Genomic DNA, 14,388 nt, shown 5'->3' with positions numbered 1-14,388 from the left:
TAGCTGCCATATGATGGGGAGAGTTGGAATTGGTCAAGACTAAATCAGGGAGAAGATGGGGGTGGGGGTTGTACCATCCCATTTATTTTTATTAGTTTTTATTTGCTATGATGTCATAATATAATTCAGATAATAACATGTGTGGGGAAGCCATGGCCTAATGGTTAGAGAGGCAGCTCTGGGACCAAAAGGTTGATGCTTCAATTCCCTGGACCAGCAGGAATGGCTGACTTGCCCTTGAGTAAGGCACTGAACCCCCAACTGACCCCCCGGGCTGCTCTGGGTGTGTTGTATGTCACTCTGGATAAGAGCATCTGCTAAATGCCTGTAATGTAATTCTTCACTGTTATGGGGTCTTTCACCACTGTGCTGTTGAATTCTCAAATCTGATGGTGTGGATTAATTTTCTGTGACATTATATTATCTTTTTTATTTTTTATTGGTTTATTTGATAGGGACAGTGCACAGTCATGAACAATAGTATAAAATGTATAATGTAAATATGGCGGAATTTGCATAATTGCTAATTTTCATCTGTAGTCCCTATCGAGTTTGAATACATTACAATTTCTATAGTAATACATTTTTTTCTATATTAATGACTCCTTTAGAGACTTCTATGGTGAACACATCACATAATTTAAAAGTAATAATAAATGGATTATAAAAATGTGTTTTAGGGGGAAAAAACCTGCATAATCGTTGATCTAGTGAAGCTTTCTTCCAGAAGAGATGCTGATCTGACTTGCTAGTTTGTTGTTGCTGTGGGTAGAGATAAAATGGAGTTTGAACATTCTCATTCCTAAGGTACCGCTGTGGTATACGGAGACACCATCGATGTCTACACCTGTGTGGAGACACTGCTGCGTTTGGGTGTAAGAGGTTTCAAAATTCATGTGGTCCACCAGAATGCAGCTGGAGCCCCGCCCTGTTTCCAGAGCTGCACCGTGAGCCAGGCGGTGAGGACGGCTCTGGAGAAACACTACGTTCATGTCCATCACAACTGCGTTCTGGCTCAGATGAATGATGGACAGCATCCCGAGCCACTCACATCCGTCTCCTTTACCACAGATGGCCCGCCCCTCAGACTGGAATGTGCGGTAAGTGATGGGTCTTTTTTCCTTTCTTCCCATCTTTCTATCTTACTTTCTCTTGGAAAGGCATCACTGTACATTTACACAAAATGATTTTCTAATACTGTTCTTTTGTGATGTTTTTACTATATATGCACTAGATATGGAAATATACAGTGGTGCTTGAAAGTTTGTGAACCCTTTAGAATTTTCTATATTTCTGCATAAATATGACCTAAAACATCATCAGATTTTCACACAAGTCCTAAAAGTAGATAAAGAGAAGCCAGTTAAACAAATGAGATACAAATATTATACTCGGTCATTTATTTATTGAGGAAAATGATCCAGTATTACATATCTGTGAGTGGCAAAAGTATGTGAACCTCTAGGATTAGCAGTTAATTTGAAGGTGAAATTAGAGTCAGGTGTTTTCAATCAATGGGATGACAATCAGGTGTGAGTGGGCACCCTGTTTTATTTAAAGAACAGGGATCTATCAAAGTCTGATCTTCACAACACATGTTTGTGGAAGTGTATCATGGCACGAACAAAGGAGATTTCTGAGGACCTCAGAAAAAGCGTTGTTGATGCTCATCAGGCTGGAAAAGGTTACAAAACCATCTCTAAAGAGTTTGGACTCCACCAATCCACAGTCAGACAGATTGTGTACAAATGGAGGAAATTCAAGACCATTGTTACCCTCCCCAGGAGTGGTCGACCAACAAAGATCACTCCAAGAGCAAGGCGTGTAATAGTTGGCGAGATCACAAAGGATCCCAGGGTAACTTCTAAGCAACTGAAGGCCTCTCTCACATTGGCTAATGTTAATGTTCATGAGTCCACCATCAGGAGAACACTGAACAACAATGGTGTGCATGGCAGGGTTGCAAGGAGAAAGCCACTGCTCTCCAAAAAGAACATTGCTGCTCATCTGCAGTTTGCTAAAGATCACGTGGACAAGCCAGAAGGCTATTGGAAAAATGTTTTGTGGATGGATGAGACCAAAATAGAACTTGTTGGTTTAAATGAGAAGCGTTATGTTTGGAGAAAGGAAAACTGCATTCCAGCATAAGAACCTTATCCCATCTGTGAAACATGGTGGTGGTAGTATCGTGGTTTGGGCCTGTTTTGCTGCATCTGGGCCAGGACGGCTTGCCATCATTGATGGAACAATGAATTCTGAATTATACCAGCAAATTCTAAAGGAAAATGTCAGGACATCTGTCCATGAACTGAGTCTCAAGAGAAGGTGGGTCATGCAGCAAGACAACGACCCTAAGCACACAAGTCGTTCTACCAAAGAATGGTTAAAGAAGAATAAAGTGAATGTTTTGGAATGGCCAAGTCAAAGTCCTGACCTTAATCCAATGGAAATGTTGTGGAAGGACCTGAAGCGAGCAGTTCATGTGAGGAAACCCACCAACATCCCAGAGTTGAAGCTGTTCTGTACGGAGGAACGGGCTAAAATTCCTCCAAGCCGGTGTGCAGGACTGATCAACAGTTACCGCAAACGTTTAGTTGCAGTTATTGCTGCACAAGGGGGTCACACCAGATACTGAAAGCAAAGGGTCACATACTTTTGCCACTCACAGATATGTAATATTGGATCATTTTCCTCAATAAATAAATAACCAAGTATAATATTTTTGTCTCATTTGTTTAACTGGGTTCTCTTTATCTACTTTTAGGACTTGTGTGAAAATCTGATGATGTTTTAGGTCATATTTATGCAGAAATATAGAAAATTTTAAAGGGTTCACAAACTTTCAAGTACCACTATATATCATATTTACCTGTTCAGGTTGGGCTTAGCTGTTGAGTTTCAACATTATTGGCAAAATAAGTCCAGATGTTATGGAAGTGTTAATACGGGAAAAAGTTTGTGTTCAGAGATGGACTAAGCACCTTCTTAAGTTAATTTTCTGAGCGCCTCATTCAGATTATGCAAATAACCTGCATGTACCTCTGAAAACTTACCAGATTTTTCTTGTGTAAAAAAAAAAAGTGACCATTAGCTTTAAATGCAAGCGCTTGCCATTAAACCTGAAAAATCATCAGAGATGTAAAATGTGGACAGAGGGTTGCGACACAAAAGCATTCACACAAATTCGGACACCAACAATATCACAGACTGGGCAGAATTGGCCATATTTCTGGGTGGGATGCATGACAGTCTCCCCTGTCGATCACTCTGACACCAGCCAATCACGGGCATCTGTTAGCTCATGGATGTAGAAGAGGGCAGATTGCACTTTCCTCCGATTGCTCTATCCTGCCCTGTGACACTTCATGAGCAGTGGATGTAGAAGAGGGCAGATTGCACTTTCCTCCGATTGCTCTATCCTGCCCTGTGACACTTCATGAGCAGTGGGTATGGACAACTTTTTTTGGGTTTTTTTTTTCCACTTAAATGATTCTCATATGAAATTTTTTACCTTTTCAGGTCTTCTTTAACTTCTCCCATAAAGGTGTGGACTATGAGTCCTTCACGGCCATCAATAGCGCCTATCTGTTGTTTGATGGGCGTCTGGTTATCGACTCGACCTACCACACAAACGACTGCAAAATCTATGCTGCGGGGCCTTTAACAAAGTTATCTCGCCGTTGCTATGCTGATCAGTGGTCCCACTCTTACTTTAACTCCAAGGAGGTGGGCCAGAAGCTGGCGGCTACGTTGCTGCGCTTATTTGACCCGACACTGGAGCCACCAGCCAAACCTGCACCACATGCTGATCATCTCATCCCCATCTACAAGAAACCTAAGCTAACAGGCGAGTCCCTTTCAGAGCTTTCTTTCATAAACTGAATTAATAATATGTTGCTGTGGCAAGTTGAAAAAGTCAAACAAATTGCATGTGAAGATAAATGAAGTATACACTATACACAAACACTGATGGAAATGTTTGAAAGTATTTTTGCATAGAACTGATTTTTCTGAAGAGTAATAATACAGTTTTTCACTTCCTGTTGACATCGGAGTTTATAATACGTCGTTTTGTTTCTTATCCACTTCACTAAAATTAATGAATACATTAGAAATTGCTGTAAATTTACATTATATATTTTACAGCAAAATAATTTTATTATTTTATAACAGATGTTATTCTCTCCACATTCACTGGATATGAACAATCGCGCACTCTGATTGGCTACTCTACTACTAGGATATCAGCTCATATATCATGACTAGAGAAAAACAAAATGGTGGCACACATCAAGTCAGATATATCACTTTGTTATCAAGTATTTAAAAGAAACAGAAATAACAAAAAGAATATAATGCCCCCCCCCTCCAAAAAAAAAGTGCCTGTTCCACACTCCAGCCCAGTCGGTGGCAGTAATGCACCTTTAAGTTGGTTTGCCAACCACCAAAAAACTCTAAAGAAGAAGAAAATGGCGGAGTGTGTTGCTGAACCAACCGAGGATGAAATAAACACTCTACTCGAGAACAAAACCCCAAAAGATACAAAAAAAGCAACAAATTATGGAATAAAAGTATTTGATTGCAAGAACATATATATTTATTTTTCAAGAATTATTATTTTTGCATTTTTCACAAGTTGCTCCTGTCATTTTGCCGGTTTGTTTACATTCTAAGCGGAAATGATTTTGTCGGACATTTTGTATAAAGTTTTTATTTGTTGAATTTGCAAAAAACTAAAAAAAAAAAAAAAAAACGGTCCGTTTCCCAAAATCCAGTAAATGTGAATTATTCCACTCAATCTCATCGTACATGGATTATAGAGAACTCGGTGCTACGCGCCTCGTTGCCTATCAGCTTATGTACGACTCGATTTCGTGGAATAACTGTTAAATGATCCTACAGGAATACCTGATTAAAGCATGTTTTACTCGTTTACAGTAAACGAGTACAATGCCTTCTGACCTCTCTAATGGTTTTATGTGGACGTGAGATTGTCTTTGTGTCAACGTCTGAAATGTGGATCATTTTTGTGCTGATAGTTTTGTGTACATATTTTAGCCAAACTCAGATGCTTTTCGACTGTAACTTTATATTCTGGTATAATTTGAAGTTATTGAATGTTAATTGGCTGAATCAGTGTGAGCTCGTAGACGGAAGTGGTGGATCAGTGGTTGAGACATTTACAGACAAAACTGACTTCTAAATAAGTTCATGATGTTTCTGAATAAAACTAAACACTAATTACTTTTAAACCGACAATGTTTTACACACTTCTATATAAATCATAATAATTTATCTCGGATGCAAATAAGGATTTTTATTTTAAATTCAGTTTCACAAACCCAGACGTTGTTTCGTATCAATACGCTCTCAGCTGAGTGTAAACACGTGGAATCAGATTTTTATTAGACCTTTCTGTCTGTTTGCTTTTATTATTTTCCCTCCCTGTTGTGGAATCTGAGAGATATTCAGCTTCATTTCTTTACGTCGTTGTGCTGTGAGCAGAGATGATCCTGACAGAGCTGTGTACCATGGTGCGTTTGTTTAGTCCGTTAGTAAACAAGGTCATTGGAAGAGGATTACTGACAAAGAAAGCACTCACATTTGTCCTGCATCAATAGGCAGAGCTACCTTGAGTTATTCAGGCTGGGCTGTGAAACAAATTACATCATACTTACAGCAAGAGGCCACGTGCTTTATTGTCAATGAGGACGCTAAATGATAGTTTATAGAGCTTATTAAATGGGATGAATATAAATATGGTCTGATAATGTGTCCATGTTCAATATGTACTGTATATTCTATAGACACGAGTGTTTTAGTGTGAAATACGCCACTAGTATTTTCCATCCGAGCTCCATCCGGGACATGGAGAACTGAAACCGGGACATAAATCTCTATCTGTCACTCGAGAGGAAATCGATGAATTGTTTTGATAAATTTGGGACTTTTTGTTTGTGAATGTGTCGATATAATAAAAAGAAAATCACACGTTGGATTGAAGATATGAAGTTTATCTTCTCGTGTTGAAAAACTCACATTTTTCATACGAAATACATCACGGATCTGAGCAACATATTTAAATAATATTATCTGGCTTTTTTTCGTGGTCTATCAGATATATTCCATTCAGTGAGCATGATACTGAACACGTCGAAGATGAGTAGCTGAATGGAATATATCTGATAGACCACGAAAAAAAGCCAAACATTTATTATTGTTGTTGTTGTTGTTATTATTATTATTATTATTATTATTGTCCATACACATTCCTTTCAGGTGTTCAACGCATCTTTCTCTTTCAAAAGTCTCTCAAAATCTTCAGTATTTAACGAAGTAAACCTGGCGGCTATGTATGTTTGTTTGTTTACAAATTGTCATAGTCGCTCGCTAGCGTGGAAGTTTTACGTCTCTGATGTGTGATGTCATGTTGTCTTGACAACCGTGCAATATCGTAAACCATATTCAACGCTCGTTCTCTATTGGGTAGAGCGACGTAATACATGTAGGATAAGCGATATGCTAACAATATTGCATGCTATCAAACCAAATGAATGAAACCCGCTAGAAGGGAATAGAACACGTTTTTATTCCATCGGAAAAGTGTCCTGTATGGATAATAATTCCCAATATTTTACTCCGATGATGTCACTCCCAGTGTTTTCCTGCTGACCAGACACGCGTTGTCAAAATGGTGAACCGGTTCAAAATTAAAATCCTTTTGATTAACTTGTGTATTTTTTGTGGATGTGTCCGTATAATATAAAGAACATTCCACGGTGGTGTGAAGATATGACGTGTAGCTTATATTCACCACTTGAAGATAAACTTTATATCTTCATGCAGCCGTGTAATCTTCTCTATATGTTTTATGGAATATCAGACTTCAGATATTAATTGTTGATGATTATTGACATGCTACATGCCTGATACACACCTGATTACTATTACTCAACAATTTGCATCAGACTCCGTGTGTATACTCGCACATGGATTTTTCACATTTTCGCTTCAGTGTTGTGACATATCCGGTGTGTAAAGGCCGTTACAAAGCACTGACACTGGAGACTCCTTCCAAAACTGAGAAAAATGAACATCACCTCACAGAAAACAAACATTTCTAAAAATCTGTTCATGTGGAAAATCCATCATATAAATCCCAGACAGCTATAGGAGCAACAACATAGAACGAGTTTATTTACATATCCGAAGTATTTTGTAAGTTTTCTGCACATTAAGCTGCATGTTTGTGTGTTCACTGTTTACAGCTGCAAAAAACAAGAGATAACCGTAACCTGTTTCTGGTTGGACCGCAACATTAAATGTAACTATAGACCGATTAAAAACGATGACGTGATGTCATTAAATGGACCATGTTAGAGCCGCGTGTGCCTGAGACGCTTTCATAACAGCTTTGAAATGTGTCACAAAATGAAATATGATTCAATCATCTTCCCTTTTTGTGCTTTTTATTTACAGGTGGAAAGCTACCAGGTGGATATCATTATCTCCACATCACAGAACCCTCGGGCTACAGCGACACATCTCCACCTGTTAGCAGCGCACAGGTACGCTTCATTTTCAGGATGAGTGCACACTGAGCTGTGGATCCTGCAGTCATCTTTAACAACAACCTTTAATCCCATCACACTTCCACTGGAGTCACGCCAGCTAATGACATTTCACTCGTGTTTGTCTTTTGTGGGCGTGTCTTCGCCGCTACTGTTGACGCTTGTGGCTGTGCACTGTTTAGCGTTTTAACTCCGATGAGAAACGTGAGCAGAAACACTGTGTATCTGGCATCTGAAGATAAGTAGCTAAACATATTAATAATGGTGTATAATTATTCATAAATCATTATAATTACAAAATAATAATCGACTGATTTAACAGTGTCTACGAATTATTGTATTTTCTTATTATTCAGTGTCTCCGTGCACATTTGCTGACCGGTCAAAGTGTCTCTGAATGGATCTCTATAGCAGCTTTAATATACTGAATATCAGTGTTCTGGCACATGCACACAGAACCAGTCAAAAGTTTGGACACCCCTTTCTAATTCAATGTTTTATCTTTATTTGTATGAATTAAAAGTCTCTTCATGTCTTTAAGTAATGATGGATGTCGTTTCTCTTTACTTAGTGGTTCGGTTCTTGACAGAATATGGATTATTACAGGTGTGGAATCGAGCTATTTACTGTATTTTTATTATTTACTATTTACTGTTTTCCATAATTATTTATGGAAAACAGTAAATAGTCATTAATAATTAATATAAATTAAATGCAGGAAAAACAAAAGCCATGTTAATCAATGCTGATGTAGCGTCGATTCCCACTAGGAACGGCAGTGAAATTAAACAAGCGCTCAGAGACCAGCGACCAAGACTTCGAGTACCTGGGTAGCTGGTGCAATAAATCCAGAGACATACTGTACAATCAAGAAAAGCCCTTGCTTGGAAAGCACCGAATAAGATGAATAACATCAGGAAAAGTGATTTATCTGAACACCTGAAATTACAGCAAGAAGGTCCTGGGTTCGAGCCCCGTGGCCGGCGAGGGCCTTTCTGTGTGGAGTTTGCATGTTCTCCCCGTGTCCGCGTGGGTTTCCTCCGGGTGCTCCGGTTTCCCCCACAGTCCAAAGACATGCAGGTTAGGTTAACTGGTGACTCTAAATTGAGCGTAGGTGTGAATGTGAGTGTGAATGGTTGTCTGTGTCTATGTGTCAGCCCTGTGATGACCTGGCGACTTGTCCAGGGTGAACCCCGCCTTTCACCCGTAGTCAGCTGGGATAGGATCCAGCTCGCCTGCGACCCTGTAGAACAGGATAAAGCGGCTACAGATAATGAGATGAGATGAGACCTGAAATTACAGTACTTCAGAGCCACCATCGAATCTATTTTGCTGTATATATGTGGACGTGGCTGTTGACCAAAGCTGAGGAAATATCTCGAGACAGGATGTATACATGCATGCTAAGAAAGATCTGCAATATTGATTGGTGGGCAAGAATCTCCAGTAAAGAGCTCTACAGAGATCTGAGCTACATTTCAGACATCTGTAGGATCAGACGCCTAAAGTTAGCGGGCCACACTTTTAGAGATAAATCCTCACCTGCTCATCATACAATAACACAGGATCCTTCACACGGCCGTCTCAGCAGAGGCCGACCAGATGCTACCTTTGTTGATACACTGCTGAGAGACACTGGGTTCGAAAACACTCCTGAATTGGAAGCATGTACGTCTGATAGAGGAGCATGGCGTTCTCTATTGTCCCTTTGCCACACTGGCATCGACCGAAAGTAAGAAGTAACTATTTACTATTTTGATCTCAAACACATTACGAAGGCAAGAAACTCATCCACTAATTAACTTTTGATGAGGCACGCCTGTTAATTGAAAAGTGTTCCAGGTGACTCCCTCATGATTTCTAGTTCCATAGCTGTGATGTCTTCAGTTTTGTTCTACAATGTTAAAATACAGAGAAACCTATCAGTGAGTGGGGTGCACAAACTTTTGACTGGTACTGTGTATGCTTCATCACAAAGTATTAAACTTTCACTCAAATGCACCAAAATAATTTAACCAAGCTCACGTCTGGCTCTGCTCTATTTGAATAATGCTGGTATTTAGTGACGAACCGTCCCTCGTTTTTTAACATATTGAGCGTTGCGAACTTCAGACATAAACTTTGTGCTTTTCGAGACACGATTCGACTCTCAGGACTCAGGAACCCTCTCCTCTTCATCTCTGAGTGTAGCGTGTAATATGAGTATTTTCAAAAAGCCTCTGTTTTCTCAGCAGCCTGAAGAATTTACATCCTAAAACCTTCCTGCACTTTGACTCACGTCTGCACGTGTTCGAGTGAGTGCTGGGTTCGACGTAAATGAGACGAAGGATCCTGTTTGTTCTTGTGTGTCCTACAGGGACGGAGCTTTGTGACAGGCAGTGTGAAGACAGGAAACTACTTCCAGCTGCGGTTCAGTCACCATAACCTGGTGGAGAGCATCACCTGCTTGTCCTTTAACCGACTTCCTGTCTCCAACTATCTCTGTCTGTACGGCAAACATCAGCTGCTGCTCAACCGGCTGTACGCACGCTGCGACGAAGAACTGATCCATGACTTCTACAGGTTTCACACACACACACACACACACACACACACACACACGTAAGTATACTATTGTGTAAACATGATGTTGTGAGATATTAGAGCTGTAACAGTAGCATGTACCGTCTGAGGAAATTTCTTATATATTTAGAAGCTCGGATTAAAATCTTCATTTAATCCCAGATTAAGATTCGGCCCGTGTCACAGTCTTGTTTTGTTTGTTTTCTTTTTTTCTTTCCTCGAGGTATATTCTCTCTATACACTTTATTATCTCTACACATGATTATCTAGTGTTGGTATTACAGATGCCAATTTATTAGGTATTTGTGCACCTAATAAACTGGCAATTCAGTGTGTGTGTGTGTGTGTGAGAGAGAGAGAGAGAGAGAGAGATCTTAAAATCAAATTCAATTCTTGATGAAGTCTAATACTGTGCAAAACTTTTCAGTGTTGAGTCAAACTCTTCCCCAGTCCAAGACTAAATGTAATTTTAGTTTAATCCCAGATTACAGTTAAACTTCTTCCAGTAATCTCTGGCCGTTATCTTTATGTGCTCAGTTTATCTTCACTGATTCCAGTTTTAAAGTAAGCGCTTGTTACTCTGAGATCAGTAATGCTTTTCTGAGACCAGAGACCACGTCATTAAGGTATGCCTGTTTTATGAACAGACCGTCTTCAATCATATTATCCCGTCCCTGTGGAGAGGTGCCGTGTGTCGCTCCGTGTCTCACAGCGTGACCTCTGTTCTAATATTTTAACTCCGGTGACCCTGGAGCATCGCTGCTATTGTTTCTCAGCTCTAATCTGTTTATGCAGGTGTCCAATCTGCTGTGCCGCATGGCCAGGAGACAAAGGCTGATCATCGGGCCAGCCGCGCTCATCAGCAGCTCGGCCGTTTATTAAATCTTGATCCTTCACTCGCCTGAAAAGATGCTGCTCTGAATGTCATTAGTGAAATTCGCTGCAGCTCCAGAACTGTTATGATAATTGATTGACCATGTTGTTACACAGATGCTATAACAAGAACGAGAGCGCACATTCGAATGACAGTTTTGTTGTTGCTGTTTTGCAGCTATTTCAGAGAGAGTTGGTGCCTGGCTGTATTTCACGATCGCTTTGCTGATTTCCAACAGGAAATCCACCAGCTCATGACAGCCAAGGTTAGTGCAAGCTGTTAAAAAAAAATCCTAAATGGAAAATCATCTTGGATTGCATTTTGAGTGACACGGATACATTTAAAAGCACTAAACATAAACAGAGAATAAAATCGGGAATTATAGCTGGTGTAACTGTGACAGATATCATACAGAGGGAAATACAGCGGGCAGAATAGTACAGCAAAATAATTTTTTCGTCATATGCAATTCTTATACATGATTTATACGTTATCCAAGACATATAGCTCAAGGCAAGTTTTATTTAATTTCATGATGATGCTGTAATTTTCCATAATTGTATTATGTATATAATTAATTAACTATTGTAATCATCTCCTTTATGGTTTCACTTAGCAAATTACAACATGTACAGAATGCAGCGACACGACAAGTAACAGCTACACCAAAGTGTTCTCATAGTACTCCTGTATTGTTCTCTCTCTCTGTCTGTCTGTCTGTCTCTCTCTCTGTCTGTCTCTCTCATGTTCTCTGTGTGTGTGTCTGTCTCTCTCCTTCTCTCTCTCTCTCTCTCTCACTTTCTCTCTCTCAAGCTGCCAGTTAAAGAGTAAAATTTGAGCTGTTAACTTTGTCTTTTAAAGCTCTTGCACTAGCTTGTATGTACCGGTACCTTCTGAGATGCCTATACATGCAGTATGTACCTTCTTATCTGTAGCCGAGTTGAGGTGATGTGTCCGAGTGCGTACTCTTTACATAGAAATAGCGATCTCTTTCTTCAGCCCCACAGACTCTGGGCCACAGGACCTTCACTGCTGCAGCGCTGAAACTTTTTAATGCTCTCCCTCGTGAAATCAGACACGAGAAGAATTCTGATAATTTTTATAAGTCTTTGGTTAAATGTTTTTCTTTCATGCTGTTTATGGATCAATTTTATATCCTACAATTGATCATATTAATGTATCATTGTATTATATTTTATTCTGAGATATGTCCATCATATCCTGATTTTCTTTTATAGAAACATTTTATTAATTGATTTTGCAACTATAACATTTATATGAACATAAAGATAAACAAACAAATTACTTTAGACAATAAGCAATATAAATTTGTTTTGCTTTAGATATTTTATGTTTTACAAAGGAATTTTTCTCTATTTTTTGTACAATAGACAATGTTTTGTAATTTAGCTATTTATTAATGTCTGTAATGGGTATTTAATTATATTTTAATGTTAATTTGCGTGAAAGAAGTATGAAATTATAATTAAATTATTATTACTTAGTTACAACAGAAGTAATAATAATAATAATAATGCTTAAGTAGTTGCTGACTGGAGGTTTATTAAAAAAAAAAACCTCCACTCTGAATCACTTGCATATTAATCATTATTATTAATGTATGGTTTTCACTGGCATCCAAGATTAACTTTGTCATGATATTCCAGGTTTTTCATGTAAACTACTTTTATTGACTGACATTGGTCTAATTAACACTTTGTTCAACGTTTTCCTAAATGACCCACGATATGTGTGGCGCAATGTGCTCCATCCCTTTCCTCATTTCTATCAAAAGAAAGTGATGCAGCAGCGCTTTAGTCTTTTTGTCTGTTTAAGTCTCCCCTCCCCCTCCTCCTCTGCACACTGCTCAAACAGATCAGATTCCAAAGCTTCAACTTTCATTCTCATCCTGTCATCAGTGCCATCACGCTCGTCATCTTATAGAACAGTACAGAGGAAGTTGTTTTGTTTTTAGGAGCGAACAGTGAAACCCAACCGTTATCCTTTGTGTTTGAACTCATTCTCATTTGTCTCCATTGTAGCAGCATCGAACACGACTCCAAAGTATTGTACTTCTTCCCACTCCTTTTTCGAACAATGTGCGGTGTTTTGTAATCATAGCTGCCAACATTCTGAAATTGTAAATAGTAATACAAGGTTGGGTACTGAGTCTTGGTGGGGGGTCGGGGGGGCGAAGCCCCCCCACTGCCAAAGCTTTCTAGCAAAACTACCCTGAAAAATCACACTAAAACAAAATAGTTTGACAAAATTTATTCTACAAACTAAACTATCATCTTACATTAATTTGCAAAGTTCTTTTCAACAATGTATGAAAATAGTCAGTGAATCAGGCAAAAACTTCAAACAATGCAATTGGCACATATCACTTTTGACAAAGTACACATTAGAGAAATAGACTAGAGCTTACTCAGTCAACAGCTGATGTTATTGCACCACATAAACTTGGCAATATCTAACACCATTCAGAAATGCTTTTCTGAGCAAGGGCCCAACATGACTAGCAACGGCTAGGGGAATGTTGTGTTCAATGAAAAAAGACGTGAACAAACATTCGGCCCGGATTGTTGACAGTTTATTCGAAGTGGCCACCCATTTCGTTAGTTTTGCAGTCTTTGAAATATTGTCCGTGCTTTCCTTGTGAAGGGAGGTTTTCACATGTGTTACGATATCAGAATGCCCGCCATGACTGATAGAAATGTCTCGCCGACATGGAGCACAAAACGCGTAGTGATTGCCCTTACTTAACTTAGAAATGAAGGGAAACTCCTCTCGGTACGAGTCCTTGAAGCGCTGGCCCTTCCCCTTAGCCATGCTTTCTTTAGAGATTAGTACTACGCTACATCTTCATAACAAAAGCTTGAAACGCCATGCTTTGTTCAGAAACTTCGTGAACAAAGGCCAGACGATAGCGTGCCATGGATGATCTAATAGCATCATTGATTGGCTGAGAGAACAAGCAATAGCCAATGAAATTTGGCATAGTATCTGCCGCTTGGAATGAAGTGGTGTTTTATCAAATACGAATCCCACCGGTGATAAACTTTGAAAATGATGATCGAAACGTTGCTTGTTTTAATTAAATAAAGTTTATTTTTTGGAGCGTATCCAGCAGTGTGCAGACCTATTTTCTTTTATTGTCTGACATTTTTGTCTGGCACCTGCAAAGAGTTTTTGGATGTGCGCACCCTACTCAAATGATTATAAACTTTGAAAATGACCCATGAAAATTGGCTAAATCGTATTTTATTGTAGTAAATTCGTATTTTCATAATCAAAATGACAAATCATAATAAATACGATTTATTCGTAGTAGTTGGCAGCTATGTGTAATGTCTTAGCTCTTTGTTATTTTATTTATTT

General features: G+C 39.0%; 1 protein-coding gene across 2 annotated transcripts in view; it reads left to right on the top strand.

Annotated features, from left to right (window-relative positions):
- Positions 1-14,388, top strand: part of cfap61 (cilia and flagella associated protein 61) — an 89,973-nt gene that overhangs the window by 74,568 nt on the left and 1,017 nt on the right. For both annotated transcript variants that reach the window (XM_060916168.1, XM_060916169.1), the window contains 5 exons: positions 808-1,100; positions 3,520-3,847; positions 7,480-7,568; positions 9,928-10,133; positions 11,185-11,272. In XM_060916168.1, the coding sequence (XP_060772151.1) occupies positions 808-1,100; positions 3,520-3,847; positions 7,480-7,568; positions 9,928-10,133; positions 11,185-11,272 (1,004 nt within the window). The remainder of the gene's footprint in view (positions 1-807; positions 1,101-3,519; positions 3,848-7,479; positions 7,569-9,927; positions 10,134-11,184; positions 11,273-14,388) is intronic.

Source organism: Neoarius graeffei, chromosome 3 (genome assembly GCF_027579695.1).
Source record: "Neoarius graeffei isolate fNeoGra1 chromosome 3, fNeoGra1.pri, whole genome shotgun sequence".
Taxonomy (NCBI): Eukaryota; Metazoa; Chordata; class Actinopteri; order Siluriformes; family Ariidae; genus Neoarius; species Neoarius graeffei.
The sequence above is the reverse complement of the archived record's forward strand: the minus strand, read 5'-3'. Positions and strand labels throughout refer to the sequence as shown.